This window comes from Apteryx rowi, unplaced genomic scaffold, assembly GCF_003343035.1.
Source record: "Apteryx rowi isolate R43461 unplaced genomic scaffold, aptRow1 scaffold_17, whole genome shotgun sequence".
In the NCBI taxonomy this organism is placed as follows: Eukaryota; Metazoa; Chordata; class Aves; order Apterygiformes; family Apterygidae; genus Apteryx; species Apteryx rowi.
The window spans coordinates 3,854,578-3,870,723 of record NW_020447974.1 but is presented as its reverse complement, the minus strand read 5'-3'; the positions used below and the strand labels follow the sequence as shown (position 1 = coordinate 3,870,723).

The following is a 16,146-nucleotide window of genomic DNA, read 5'->3' as shown; positions in this document are numbered from 1 at the left end:
TGATTAAAAAAAAAAATCCTTAAAACTTTAAAGAAAATAACTTCCTTTACATGCTTCCTTTCCAAGTAACACAAGGACCTTCGTATTTTCTTTGTAGTCTCTCCAACTCATGCTCGCTCTAAGCTGTTTCTACATTAAATGTCTCTCATGAGTGAATTTAAAGATTGCTTTTACAAATGCTAAMAAGTAATTGTTGAAGCAGTCCCTTATGAGAAGGTGAGAGAAGGTGCACTCTTCTCCCCAGGCAGCCTCAATATTGATTGAGCAATTGCCTCCATTTCTCACGCGATCAGTGGACAGTCTAAGTTTGGGTTTAGAAATATGCATGATACTGTTGAAGTGCACTTATTGCTAGTAAAGAAGACAACACTAGTTGCCTTGGGGGATTATGTGCTCAATGGCTGTGTGCATACCACTTACTGGGTTAGAGAGAGTCCGCACAAACCTGCTTGAGGAAAACAAGGTGAGCAGGGGGCTGTATATGGAAACGTTATACCACACGTATTTTGGCTGGTCACATTGCCTCTTGTTACCTCTAAAGTCCTTTTACAACTTTACTCTAACTTGTATCTCTGCTCTATCTCATTTCTCACACTAGTCCTTACTCTAATTGAGCAGAGCTTCCTTCCCCCAATACCTGACAGCTGATACAAGCTCCCTCTTTTGTCCAGTCAGGTAACATCGTTGTTTTTCCCATTCCTTCAACAGCCTTCTCCGTTGTTCACTGAAGTCAGACACAAGACTGTCACRGATTTCAGAGCATAACCCCTATCGCTTAAGGGCTTTATGGATTAAACGCGTTAAGGTGCTTTCCCTAGGAGAGTCCCTTTTACCTGCATCTGTGCTGGCCACCATTTTACACAAGCCGCTCATTTGCCCTGTTTGGACTATGGGCTTGGTGGAGTATGGATAGATCTTTGTCTGCTTTGTTTGCCCTCACATAATTATAGTTGTGATCCTCTCACTAAAACCAGGAGGAACGGGTAGGAGAGCTCCCGTTGCTCATCACGCAGAGCTTCAAACTACAAGATACAAGTCACTTACCCAACTTAGTTTATTCTACTCTGAATGTGAACAAAACATTCAAATATTCATTAACGTATTTTTCCACAGCTGCTTAGTCTGCTCTAAACTCTTTTCATCCCTGGCGAGACATTCCCACCACTTTCTTGCACTGGCGCAGGCTCTCCTGTGACTACACAGTGAGCTGCTTCACTGCCTTAATCCACCTGAAAGCTGGTCGCATATTTTAGCTGGGTTAGATCTCAGCTGGATCAGGTGCCTGTATCAGCTCCCTGTGTGATCACACCCGTGTTCAGAGCTGACTCAAGGAAGTGGGCAGCAATTCATTGTGGGGGTAGCGCGAGGCTACGATGGCCTAGATTTAGGCTGATACAAGTTGCCATGCAACTGCATCTTCAGGCGGATGGAATCCAGTTTAAGCTGATTCCATAAACATAGTACTTGCATACACAGCGGGGAAAATATGGGTACAAAACCAATCTAGCTACCCACTTTGCTAGTCTGACTTCTTTAACGCCCCCCCCCGTCCTAAATTAAGTGAGCTTTACATTACCTTATCCATGCATACCTTCTCATTTCTGACCTCTCTGTATGTCATCTAATAATTCCCACTCGATCTAGTGAAAAATCTATGCTTTGCCTTTTTCTAGCAAATGTTGGCATATTATCAGTCATAGCGCTGGAAGAGCGTACCGCTCCGATTCATCGCTCCTGAAAGGAATCTATTGCACTTAACGTTCACAGAGCATTATCGGGCCAGTTCCAACATAATGTCTGGGAATGAACCCCAGAAAAATGGATCCTTCGTTCTTTTCTCAGGGCTAAACTAGCCTAGTTTATTAGGGTGAGATGGCTCCCTGTGGCTCCCTCAAAAGCTAACATTAAATATTCACCAATTATAATACAGGCCTGAACTGAGGAGGGAGCCTAACCAACTTGCAGCACAGAAACAACCCCAGAGCTATACATGTGTTTAAATTTGGGCAGATATTCCAGGGCTTTATGGAACCAAAGTCCGATATATTACCCTGTAGCCAGGTCCAGTATGAACACTGAGCCTACAAGAACTGTTAAGGAATGCTCAGTTGCCACACTTTTCTGCTAAAGTAACATACATTACTTTACGCATTATTTCAAACAATAAAATAAAATCCTAGATCTTCAAACAAGAGAGATTAGTCAATACAAATCACAGCTTGCATGTGCAGAATGGGCAATTAAAATTCTTAAAACATGTAAATCACTTTTTATTCTTGAGAACATTCAACTGCACTGCGTAATTCATGAAAATCCAGTCACCCTCCTGCATTTTCTATGACCAGAGATTTCTACTTATCTGATAGCTTTACTGAAAAGCCATTTAAAGATCAGCTGTGGTCTAAAACTGCAGTTCAACATAATCATAAAAAAAATTCCTTTTTTTAAGCTGAACATGTTGGGCCTGCTTATCAGGACAGTGAGCATCTAACACCTCTTCCTGACTTTGTGCCTTAGAGCACATCCTCAGTGCCCATATGCAAGACTAAAAATCGCTTATTGACGACTGCTGTCAGACAGCACTGTCACAAAGTAAGGGCTAGGAAAAAGCCAGCGGTTTTTACTTACAATTTTTGGGCTGACCTAATTCTGCTTTCTGTAAAGTCAGAATAAATTCTTATCATCTTCACTGAAGTCAGAGCTATCTCATTACACATTCAACACCACAAACAGTCAATTTGGGTCTTAGAGATTAACCTGGCAAGTGTTTTTAAGCACTACTACAGTTCCATTGCTGAGAGCAACCACGAGAGAAATAACCATGCACAAAATACAGGCATTTTTAACATTGATTTACAGTTTTCAGCTCAAAGCTTACAGATTTGGGTAAATAAGACTTAAATTAGCCTGGGACCAAGAGATCACTGACTGCTCAAATCTCTCACTGTGACTGGTCTAGAGATGAAGTCATTTTGCCCCCCTTTTTTTTTTAAAACTCCTTTCCAAAACGCACTATGGGTTTTAAGTGGCCTCACTTTGCCCTGGCCCCAAATGCATTTCAGTTTGTGGTATTGCGTGTAACAGTTTCCCAGCCCACATGTCCGAGTGCGATGTGCGCTGTCCCGAGCCTCCACGCGGCGCAGCTCTTCCGAGCAGCAAGAGCAGCAGGGGAGAAGCACGCCCCGACTGCACCCACGGGGACAGACCAGCAGCCTGCATGCACCACTATCTGTATTGCATTGTTAACTAATTTCAGCAAATTCTACCTTTAAACAGATTGACAGGGAAAGCTGGAAAAATTTGCTCTTCTAGGTATAATCTACAACACAGAAATCCCCAGCCAGCTCTGAAGCACTACTGCGAATACGGTCAAAAGGCCCTGTGTCCCCCTCTATGGCCCGAGGCATGGTTTCGTAGCAAGAAATTCCTACAAAAAGGCTGTGCATTCATTAGTAGCAGGAAACAGGAACCTTTAACCACAGCTAAGAGATCACTGAAGGGCAGATCTCAATCACTTACAAACTCATTTGTAATGAAAACATCCCAATTCTTGCATTCTTCATGCCCAGCGAAGCAGTAGCTCTGGCCTTTTAAACCTTGACCAAATTATATGATAATTAAGAATATACACACAGAAATGTTTTCATTATTAATAATGCTACTCTAAGTTACATAGTATACAAAATCCCAGAGAGTCTTCCAAAATTCAAAACAGCTGCCTGGAAAGAGAAGTACAAAGAAAAGTAAGGTTTGCCTTTACACAAACCATTTAAGATGTGCCATGCAGAATGACTTAAATAAATTAAATCTGATCGACATGTGTTCCAACAATGCTTGCAGTACTTATTTCATTTTACAGTTACTTTTTGATTACAGAAATACAGCAATTCATGCTTCTTGATAACATTTGAACTTTATTTTGAGCAATTCTTGTGAATGCACTGAATGCATCTTTATAACTGCATTAATTGAAATACATTGACACATGAAAGCTTCYAGGAATACTAGAAGAGGAAAACAATTACATGCGACTTTTGCACAGCAGTATTTTCTAATTAGTAGTTATAACTGGCACACCAACACTTGCAATTTTTATACACCTAAGTCACTCTAATTTAGAAAACAACTTGCAAGTTGACAAAAGTTGAATTTTCTTTTGCACCAATTTAGAACAGTAAGTTTGGACAGACAGTGTAATTAAAGTCACTTGCTGGAATAATAAAATGCATTAATAGAATTAGTTTTAATGCTTCATACCTGCCAAAGTGTTTATATAAAGACACTCCATTGTGTCTTTATGTAACATGGTATGTTACATGTCCCAAGTGATGATCAAAATTTATTTAGTTTTGCATACATCAACAACGAATCAACATCTGCTGAATGAATGACTTAAGAGATGCAGTATGTGAAGCAATTAACAAGCATTTGCTATTTCAGATCATAAATTAAGTAACAATCCAAAAGCATACATACAATTCTCATAAACTAGAATCTGCAGTTTCAGATGTTGGAAAAGGTTACTTTTTTTAAAAATAATTAAAGCTTAATAAATTGGATACATTTGTCTAGACCTGCTATTAACTTTAGTATTCACACTACTCAGCTTAAACCAAAAGAACTACCCATTGCCTGCAGCTCAGAAGTATTCCAAATAGTCTTCCTATATCTGTCCTAAATTAGCGGTTACCAGCACTGCTCAACACTATTTAGAGAGTACTCCCTCCACCTGGCTTTGGCAATACTAGCATAGCTGCAGACTTCATTTGCAGGGCATTTTGAGCACCTAGTTTCAACATGACTCTAGAGTCAGGTCAACATCATTAAGTTTGACTTAGGATTTAAAAGTAGACCCAAAGAAGCCRACAATTTGGGTGTTTGGTCTAAGGACACTTTTAATATGAGTATATTGATACAAAAGAGATAATGGTATATTATCAGATCAGTCAAGGTAGCACAAGTAAAGTGTGACAGACTTCTCTGTCCTTATAATTTATTTAGATTTTGCCCTACTTTAGATACTTATTAGCCTGTAGATAGTTAGATATTTGTAATCCTTTTTTATAAAATATATTTCTCATTCTTAAAATAATTTATGTAAAACAAACAGATGCTTCTCCACTCCACCCCACCCCCCAAAAAAACAGCATTTGGTTTTCCATTTTCTGCAAAACTTACATCAATGTTTTTATGGAATTTCTTATTAGAATGCTTTTGTCTGAAAACTTTCTTTTCACAAATGATTTCTCCAGCTGAAACTAGGCTTTTCAGAAACTAGAATTTTTCCAATTTTGTATAAGTTTGATATCGTATCACAGAAATTGGCAAAACTTGGCAAGAGGAGTTCATAATATTTCACAATTTTTTGCCAAATCATTTCCTCATTTTCTTAACAAATCTAGTTTTGATGTAAACCAAAAAGAGCAATTCACAACAGCATCACTACTTTTGTACAAGAGTAGCTATATTTATGTGCATCTTTTTCCCTGTGCATCAACGAACTTTTTGTTCATCAGCTAGTGAGATCTGTACCAGTCTTCTGGCTGCTTCCCAAATGTGCTGACAGACAAAGAGGTGCTAAGCGCAAAGTCACAAATCCATCACGCAAGCTCAGGCATAACGCTATCAATAACACAAGACTTCTCGGTTTGAACTTGCTCTTTCTTCTTTGCAGCAGGGTGCAGTCTCGCACAGAAACGTTTCCTTTCTGCAATCCCACACTAATCCGACCATAATTCAGGAGTGTGACAATAACTAATGAAGATGCTCTAAAGAGTGTTTCCACTAAGTAAACGTCAAAAAAGAAACAGAAGATACAGGGGTGGGGAGCAGCCTAGTAATCCAGACCTGAACACTGGAGACTGCCGGGCAGGCTTCTTGCCTTTTAAGTGATGTCAGGTAAGTATATTTGTATATATACAGTATAGAAGCTGTCATCAGCTTCCATTTACCCACAGCAAAACTGGGGCCTGGAGCTTTCGGAGGCAGAGAAAGGTAAGACAAGCCGTTTACAGCTATCAGTATTAGGTATTTCCAAATTTCAACGCATTTCAATATTCTATTGATATTATAGCAACAGAAGAAACATGGGCATAGTTCAAATTGTTGAACAGTTTTTGCCTGAACTAAAACCATGTTGAAAAGTGTCCCTGGTTCCCACTTCAGAAAAAAAATCTGGAAACAAGAAAAATACTTCTCTATCACAAACAAGTCACATCCAAAAATGCCATTGAAGCCTAATTACCTTGCATTTAACTGCAAATGGGAACAGCACATTGCAAACACCTGCCCTGTTTGATCTGAACAGATCACGAGCTCCTAGGTAAGATGGACCAGCTGTAGTTTCATGATTATAAACCAAGAACTCCTAAATGGAGAAATTCTTAATGGCTTATGACCATATAAAGTATCTTAATATGGCTAAATACCCAAAATAATTTACTAATGTGTAAAAAAGAAAAGTATAACAGATATACAATTTGTAGAAACCATGTAAGATCCATTTTAGTGATGTAAAAGGCTATACTCCCTCTCAGCATATGAGGAAACCACAGAAAAACACACTCAGGAGATTAAAATAGCAGGAAATACAGTTTGGAGTCCTTCTCTAATTAAAATAGTTTTATATCATGGAAAGGAAATGAAGGAACCTCTCCAAGAGAAAGTATTAAATGGCAGAGTGAAGTTGGGACAACTGACATCTAAAAAGAAGAGATGTGTAGAATGGCAAAAGCAATAGGGCAAAATAAAGGGTCAGAGACAGGGGTGGGAAACAAAAAAATAAATAAATCGCTTACAGGTTATAGCCAACTTTCTTCACAGTATTTTCACTCAGGTAGCCAATTTAACTTACATTCCCCATACAAGTGAACATTTTCCCCTAACCTGGGTGGCAGAACAGGCTTGCGAACTGCACACCTTCACCTGCTGAACAAGTCAGGGTCCTCTTCCACACCTGTAAGGATCAGGTGTAGATGCTCCTCAGGGAAACACTAGTAGCCAAATTCARCTCCATCTCGCCTCTTAAAGGTGCATGAGAGGGAGGCACCTCCTCCATCTCATCTACTGATACTGTACACGCCCACCACCACCAATCATTTAGAAATCTGGTACTTTTTTGAAGGCACAGAGCATGGCAAAAGCTTCTCTTGCTGAAAGGAAACCCATCATGGTCATGGAGTATGAATTTCTTGAGCAGTTTTATTGTAAGTTACCAACAATTTGCATTTCTTCCATGAGACATTCATTCCATCTCTGGGCTCCATCGGTTTCCAAGAGTTGAGCAGCTTTCGGTTTTGTTCATGCCTTTAGTCCCCTTGCGGGTTAGTTCACCYGTACCTGGCTCAGAGGAAGCAGGAGCTTCAGGACAGGAAGCCATCACTACTGCATATGGACTCAGACAGTACTTGAACAATTAGCATGACTGAGCTTAAAAAGAAGTAAGCAAATACATAGTTTGAGCAAAGCACGTAGATTATAACTGCTGATGAGAGAAAGCACCCACAGAAGACATTTATATGGAATTTAACTGGAAGTCTCTTTTGCAACATATTTCCTCAAATACGAASCTATTTCTGCAACTCCTTTCCTGCCAAGTTTACAGTTCACTTTTTTGTCCCTCTTTCCTACTGTTCACTTAATATTTTAATTTAATGGGAAGGAAAACTTTTTTTTTTGGTGACAGATGCTAGCAGAAATTTAAACAGTACAAGGGAGGGAGAGTTCCACTGAGAAATAATGTCACTGCTCTTTGAGCATGGAGAAAACTGTAGGACAGACCAGGGAAGTGCAGAAGTTTTGTTTGTGTCCTGTCCCTCCCAAAAGCAAACCAAAAAAAAAAAAAAAAAAAATGAGCTGCACACACTTCTGAAGGATGGATCCATCAAAATCTAGGGAGGCATGTTGAACCTTGAGCTTGGAAATTTCCTATCACCCAGAAGCTGGGAGGAGAAGGAGAAAAAAAAAAAGAGAGAGAGAAGAAAAGGAAAGGAAAGGAAAGACCCCACCCCACATCCAAGCAACCTGCACCAAAAGCAGAATTCAACCTACTTTCTTTAAAAATCTTATAACTTTCTTTGAAAAGCATTTCTAGACAGTAGACTGGAACTGCTGTTTCTGAACTGATGAGGTTACAGACTTTGATTAACAATTTGCTTTAACATGGCTTCTTTCCTCAACCATGCAAACACCTACTGTGACCCAGAAGCCAAAGCAGCAAGCGCTGCTTTCTCTGCAGGAAGGAGGAAGCATTCACACCTTTGGAGCATTCTCCCTGTTCAGAGATGGCACAGACACCAAACTTCACTTTCTAACTCTGTCAACAGGACTGCAAAGAAGGATAAGTTCAAAATCCTCAATAACAGCAATGACTTTCTGACCTCCAGTCACATCTTACTCACTGGACTGAGTAAGATTTTTACTTATTCACTGCTGGGGAAATGCATTATCATCTGAAATCCCAGTTTCCAAACCATTGCTTGCCAGTCCCAGAGGGATATTAAAAACAGCAGAGAAAAGCTAGATGAAAATACCACGTTCAACCCTGGAGAAGTTTCTCTGAGTCTGTGGAATTACATTATACCTGTACCGAAGCCTTACACCAAATTTATATCACATTTCATAACTATCTGCAAATCTTACACAAAATAGAAGAGAAGCATTCAAAAAACACTCACGCAGTGAATGAGACAGAGATAAAAGGGCTGTTAATATTTAGGACTGTTTATATTGGTTTTAATTATATTTCTTTCCTACTTTGGCAAAGAAAAAAGAAAAAAAGAAAAAGGTTTTCCCCACCCTTTACCTTAAATCTGTAATTTGCATACACAAGACCAGAAGCAATCTCAATCATAGAAAACAAAATTTTAAAAACTCCTGATTTCCTTTGAGTCCTGGATACTTATATTCAGGTCCTAACCGGGCTAATGTCACTGCAGTCATTGCAATTCATTAAACACAGGTACCATATCAAAAAAGTAATTTAATTAGGGTAGTACAGAAACAGAACTAATTCTCCTCAGAGGCTCGACATTGTCTTTGGAATAGAAAGCACGCAAGGCCAAGTTATTTTTGTTTCACATAAACAGTGGCTGATATTTGAGATGCTGTAGGAAACTAAAGGATATATTCTCCCATCAATGCATATAACTAATAACTTTAATAATATAAACATGTACACAGCAATAGAACACTAAGGCTCTAAAAAATTGAACTCAAGGTGTAATCTAACATTTGATTAGCCCTTTTTCGACTGGACTTGTTAAAAACATTGTTAAAACCTGCATCTTCAACTCTTATCATAAAACTCCCTTCCAGCCGTAGCGTCCTTTCTGTGAATAGGAAAGAGACATTAGCAATGAGAACATGCCCGGTACCGAACAGACTACCATAATGTACCAAGGTGAAAGCGGCATTAATACAACTAGAAATAGTTTGTTCTTAACAATATCATTATAAGCCAAAGTCTGGGGTTTTTTGTTTGTTTGCAAAAGCTATTAAGAATGGGACATATTTTGTAAGTGGCTGAATTACATGAATGTCTATAAAAAGCATTGGTGTTTGGATGGCACAACAGAAAAAAATTTAAAACACTTCCATTTTTCAGCTGCACTTTGTTCTTGAACTGCAGCTACATTGTGTGGCTGAACATAACTTTCTTATTATATTAATAGGAAGCGACTGTTTGGACTGAGGTTTTATCGACCAGATTCTGCTCTGCTATACAGTTACACTGCATATGCCTAGATAAAAGATAGTACATCGAATCTCCCCAGATTTCCATCAGCTTAACTAAGCAGAATTTGTCCTTCTATATGTACGTTACAGAGTCTGGCCCAAATTCCATCTTGGAATGCAACTTCACAGTAGAAATTTGTGTTCAAGATATTTAGGCAATTTCAATGTACTCTCAGCARATGATAACAACATCTTTCTGGAACGCTGTGGCTGTGCTTCCCATGTCTATTTGTTCCCGGGCGCTGCAGGATTCTCGGGAGACTGCCCTGCAATACATTACCAGCGTGTGCCGCAATGACTCAGACAGACAACAGCGTGAGCTAAGGCTGGAGCGCCAGCTCTAGCCTGAACTTTCAGGATGCCTGTATAAAACTCTACAGCAAAGCCAAGAATCTATAAAAGGAGACGTGTTCAAGGAGAAAGTTCAGCTTCCATTCCCTTATGCTGCACTATTTTCTATTGCAATGCTATTGGGATTTTTATATACAAGTATTTCATGAATAAAACATAACAAACCTCCTTCCAAACTGTACCTGCATCAGTGCTAGCTGCTCAGCTTGCAGGGTTGATGATCCATCTATTGCAAGCTCTGAGAGCTGTATTGTCAGAGGTTGCAGAGACGTATAACTGCTCATCTGTTAACTTGCATGCTGGCTGGAGACTGGAAATCTCAAAGTTCCTTCTCTCTGCAGTCATGCTGTACTGGCAGGTTACTCCGCACGCGATAAATACAGTTGTCAGTATAACTGCAATCCTAAATCCAGRGAGTTAGTTTCTGCTCTTCTCCCAACGTTACTAGATATATTTTGATACTCTAAACAAGCTTTGTGCCACTGGGCACTGCCTCTCTATTTCCCACCCATCAGCGCTCTGACCCTGGGAAGCAAGCTGCGGTTTCAGCAGGGTGGCTGCACAACCCAGAGTAGGCCACTTTGCCCACGGGAAGCAAGCCACCTTTAGTAACACCAAAGGAAGAAGGATGAAATGCAGATTACTGTCCCCATAGTGTACCCACCCTCCTGCATACCAAATCCACGCCTGATCTTTGCCACAGGAATGCCTTTCCCCTTAAATTAATAATCTTGCTTTGAAAAAAAAGTGCAAAACAAGGACTTCTCATTTTGCAAGAACAAATTTCTCCAGAAGTTAAAAAAAATAAATCCAAAACCAAATAGTAACAAGTCTCAAAAAATTACACAAACCAGTCTCTCCCCACATCACCTTAGGAATTTAAGATGATCAGTGAAACACCTACATTGTAGTTTTATAATTATTGGATTACATAAGAAGTGTATCCAGCCACGTACCATCTGACACAGATAAAGATGAACAAATGCTGTAAGCACTGTCAAATTAGATCTCTATACATATAGATGCGTAGGACAGAAGAATGTTATTTTTTGTCCTTGCCAGTGGTTGAGGGTCTTTTATTCTTTCTGAAACATGTATATTAATTGTAATTATCCATTCAAAAACAGTTCAGACAACAGACTGAAGGATAAACTTCTTTTCTCCACTGTTTTAACCCTACAGTTCTAACCGATTTCCAAAAAAAGAGTACATCAAATTATGTAACAAAAATGAGGAACAGGATAGAAGGTCTCTACTCAGGTCTTGAACTCATCCTGCCCAAATCAGGTTGGATGTGGAAGACAGTGTCTCTGACAGACTGCAAGGTGACAGCTTACCACCATAGGATGGAAATATATTCACAAGTACTGGTCAGTAAAGAGTTTCTTTTCAGGTCTCAGTGGCAAGTTCAGGTTTCATTYGTACAAATTTTGTCTCTTCCTGAATTTACCAAGGTCCTTCAAGTTTGTTTGCTAGCAAACGTGTATAAATAAAGCTTTCTTGTGCATTAACCCAATGCCAACATGGACTTTTAAAAGGCTTAAATATTATGCCCAGGCTAATACCATTCATCTAGAATATATATGGAAAAGAAAAATGGGCAGGAAAAAAAATTACCACCAAGAGTTATTCTGCCAGGGGAATAAGAAGGTCTTCATTCTGATTTGGTTTTCAATCTAAGAGATTGGATTGAAACGCCACATAAATCAATGTAGTTAGAGCAAAAACCTGGAAGAACAAGCATCCTTGCAGCTGCTGGCAACAGCAGTGTTCTTGAAGGCCTTTTTCTATTGATTTTTTTTTTTTAACTTTTTGCTACAAACAGATTCATGACTTGAAAAGACAAGTGTTATTCAGGACATATAAGAGACAAGATCATAGAGCATATACTTTTTACATTAAGTTAAACCATTTTCAAAAGGCAAAAAAATTAATTCATAACAAGTTTTGCTTAGAAAAATCTGTTCGCCCTTAGGCTCTATAGACAATAGAGTCAGCTCCTGATTCACATTCTCTTGGAGCCTCTCTTTCTTCATTGGCTCTAGAGGAAGGTTCAGGAAAACAATCTGCACAGGCTGACCATAGCTGTCGATGCCTACATTATAAATAGGATATTCACAATAATTGGCAGCCACGTGTTGCTCAGAAAAGTAGTAATTTCCACAATCTTTGATAAGCTAAAGCTAAGAAATATACTTTGAATAGGCTGTTGATACAAAGACTGATGTTACATAGAGACATTAAAAAAAAAACAAAAAAAAAAAACAAAAAAAGCAGGCACAAAATATGTGAACTCAAGGTCAAAAGTCAAAAGTAGATTTCCTAAGACAGGCAGCATCATGGCTGAGCTTTCAAAGCATCCTAAGGGAGGCAGGCTCTCAACTCACATGCCTCTGACTACTCTGAAAATCTCAAATCACGTATCTTTACTCTGAGATACTGGCCTGGCTGCCGTTTTACAGCACTACAAATATTCACTCTCCATGCTTACTGCTTTCCTAAACAGAAACACCAGTCTAAAAATACTCCTAGTATGCATCAGAAGATATAGTCCTCCCACCATCCGGGTTATCCCRCACGCAAAACCACCACCAGAACAAGGGCTGCAAAAAACAATAAGCAGAAATACACCTACTTACATCAAAACATTTCAGACTGAAAACAGGAAAACAGATAAGATACAGAGGCTGAAAGTGACAGGAGGCAAATTTTCATCAAGGGCAGAGCTTCCTGAAGGCTAATAATAATAATAAAAAAACTATTTGTAAAAAAAGAAAAAAAGAAAAGAAAAAAAATGAATTCCATGAGACTCTTGCATGAGTTAGGTCTGAGAAACAGCCTGCCCTCCCTTACCAACCAGCAGGAGGTGATCCGCTGCTGCAAGGCTTCTGCTAGGTATTTCATTAGTCAAACTAGTTATTATCCAGGGGAGGACCACTGATTGTAAGTGGACAGAAGGAAAGTGGTCCTCATTCCAGTCCACTTGAGCATTTGAAATTAGATTTAGCCTAAGCAGCATAGGAAAGAAGTTCCTAGCTTCCCCAAAGCCTACGATCTGTGCCCCAAAGCAAGGCTGCATATCTGCAAGCTCTGTGTCGCCAGCGGAAGCTCTCACCAGGTTACAGATTGGTACAGTGGAGTAGGATTTCCCCTCAAGATACCAGAACGCATAAAGACACAGCTAAAACGTCACTCTGGAGTGCTGAATTCACAGCAGTAATTCCAACAGATGCTCATGACTCAGAGCTGCCATCAGAACCTCACTATCAAGCAGGCACTTACATGAAAAGCTATGTACATGTGCTATTTTCAGTGGAAGAAATACAATTAGTACAAAAATTCCAGGAGAAGACCATCAAGAAAATATATCATGAATTCATGGATTACAGATGTAGAGACATGGTGACTTCTTCCCCTATACCAATCAAAAAAGCAATAGCGTGTCATGCTCAAATTTTGGCAATGGCTTTAAAAAGCTATAAAAAGTTAACCACTGATCTTTTGGTAAAGCACATGCTTATTTACTTAACTGTAACTTTAGATAAACTAAGTTGACATGCATCGGACAAAGATTACAGAAGGAATAAAGGAATAAACCTCAATCACATAAATAAACCCGTAGTAGTTTACTTTTTTCCTGGAATCTCTAAACTTAGAATTTAACCCTACTGACAAAGGCAATTACAACAAGTTAACCCAAGAGCTGCACATAAAGACACAGAGAAGATGCAGGCTAAACAGAAGAGCGGGGGGTGGGGGACAAAAAAAAAGGTCTAAAGTGGTATGTTCCGGCCCCAACAACAGGTAAGTGGTTCAGTTAGAAAGTCACAAATGAAACAAATGGAGCTACTCTATATATTTCAGATAGAAGTGTGGTTATTTCAGCTGAACAGAAAGTCTGTTTCAGCACAGAAATAGTATCTTTTGAAAATACTGGGATCTTGTCACTTCCTTGATACTTATTCACATTTCTGAATGAATTTGGTAAATACAGATTCTCTTATCCCACTTGCTTCATTCTTGAGATTTTTTGTCTTGAGGGTCTGTCAGCCTTCAAATATTATTCTCATTCTTTAATCATGTGTCCTGGCACAATCCTCACTCCCTTCAGTATTCCTCACCGTCCTCCGGGAAATTTGCCAGTTTTTGTCATCTGCCCCCATTCTCCTTCGGGAACACTAAAGCAAGGAATTAATTTCATTCCTTCCCCAAGCAATGCCTATCTCCTCTGTTAACAGATACCCTTGGCATCTCTCATCCATTCAATACACAAAGTGATATGGTTCCTTAAGTGATTCTATAGTGCTTAGAGTTCAAAAAAATATATCCTGTTGAGAAATACTCCTTTCATATCTGCATGTGCTTGTTTTACCAGCTTGCAAAAGAATTGTGCTAGAAGATGGAGTGCTAATATTTCCATTTTGTATATGCCCTTATTACCCTACTTTATTTTTGCCGCTTTCCACACTTGTTTAGTATGTACTGTTATACGTATAGGCACGAATGCATCACTGAGGGAACTAACGGCGGTCAGAGAGGGTAGATCACTTATTCAAACCTGGATGTTTTGATCAAATGTATACATATATGTTATTTCTTTTATTCATTTTTCCAGCTACTACTTTGCCCAACACCTTATCTGCTGAATTCTTCCAGAATGAACCCTTAAGAAGCGTCTTGTGACCCTCAATCACTGGAAAAAAAAAAATCCAAATTTCAAAGTCTGCTTTTTCCTGCATGTGAATTTCCCACTAAACAATATTTCTTTCCCTAAAGAGAGGGACTTCTTCAGTCAGCTTCCTTCAGAGTCTGTGCTCAGTCCTGTATTCAAAAATAAATGGAAACCTTACCTTTGGCCCACCCTGGGATGAAAAACATTCTCCGCGTCATGCCTCCTGGCTTCTTACTGCAACGAACAGTGGAAGTTGCACCACAGCACTTCCACAAACGTATAGCCCATTTCAATATATTCTCACTGATCACTGGGCAGGATTAAGCAGCTTGCAATATAACGTTACTAGTGTCTAGACTAGAAAGTACTTGTTGTGGTTACCTCTGACTTCCTCAGTCAAACACCTTCCGCTTCCTGAGTTACAGACTCGCCGCAGCAGAGGCTGCATTGCAACTACCACCGTAAGTCAGGTGCAGAACAAGCCAAAATGGTTCATAAGATGCCCTTGGATTTGTTTACCTAGGAAGTCCCTTATTTTCCCAAAGAGACAATCAAAGCTGGCTAAAGGATACAGGTCCATGACATTTTGCAAGGTTACTGCGTGACATGAAAGAAATAAAACTGCCGAAAACGAACATTAGATAAAAACATTTAGCTTCCCTAAACCGCGCACTCCGCACGCGGGTTGCTCACCAGCCGAGCACCCGCAGGGCGACGCAGACAGGTGACGGCCAAGCCGTGGACGAGCCTTTTATTTCTCCCGCTCCCAGCAGGAAGGAGCGGTCGTCCAGCCTGACCGACGAGGTTACGGGCACCGGTTCCAGCACTGCCGTTATCGCTAACGGGAGCGCACACAACCGCGCATCCCCGCGGCCCGCAGCAGGCGAGCAGCGGCTCCGAGGCCCCCGCGCCGGGTCCCGCGTCCCCGCGCTCCCGCCCAGCGCCGGGCCCGGGCGCGGCGGCCAGGTCACCCCCCGGCGGCGGCGGACGAGCCGGGGGCGGCCAGGTGCGCCCGGGAGCCCCGAGCGGGGCGCTGGAGGCAGGTGGCCCCGCGGGACGCGCCGCTGTCCCGGGGGGTCGTCGCCGGGCAGCTCCCCAGAGGAGCCAGGAGTTGGGGGAGCGCGAGGCCACGCGCTCCGTGAGGGCAGCCAGCCCCCCGCAGCCCGCGCCCTCGGGCCTCGCACAGCGGCAGCCAAACCGGGCGTTAGCGACTGAACGGAAGCAGGAGCTCGGCCCCGAGCGGGAGAAGGGAACCGGCGGAGCGTCTCCGCGAAGGGCCGGGCCGGGCCAAGCCACCCCCCGACCCCAACCCCGACCGCCGCCGCTCTCACCTGACTGGCCTTGTGAAACTGCTTCTTCAGCCCCGCCACCGACATGCTTGCCCCGCG

General features: G+C 40.9%; 1 protein-coding gene across 2 annotated transcripts in view; it reads right to left on the bottom strand.

Moving 5' to 3' along the window:
* The window catches only part of SH3GL3 (SH3 domain containing GRB2 like 3, endophilin A3), a 52,037-nt gene extending 35,897 nt beyond the window's left edge, over window positions 1–16,140 (bottom strand). Inside the window, exon 1 of one of the 2 annotated variants that reach the window (XM_026060626.1) lies at window positions 16,090–16,140. In XM_026060626.1, coding sequence (XP_025916411.1) covers window positions 16,090–16,134 — 45 coding nt within the window. In that variant the 5' untranslated portion in view covers window positions 16,135–16,140. Of the gene's footprint in view, window positions 1–10,268; window positions 10,314–16,089 lie in introns of those variants that run through there. The other variant, XM_026060627.1, reaches the window with a different exon arrangement.
* Window positions 16,141–16,146: the final 6 nt, after the last annotated feature.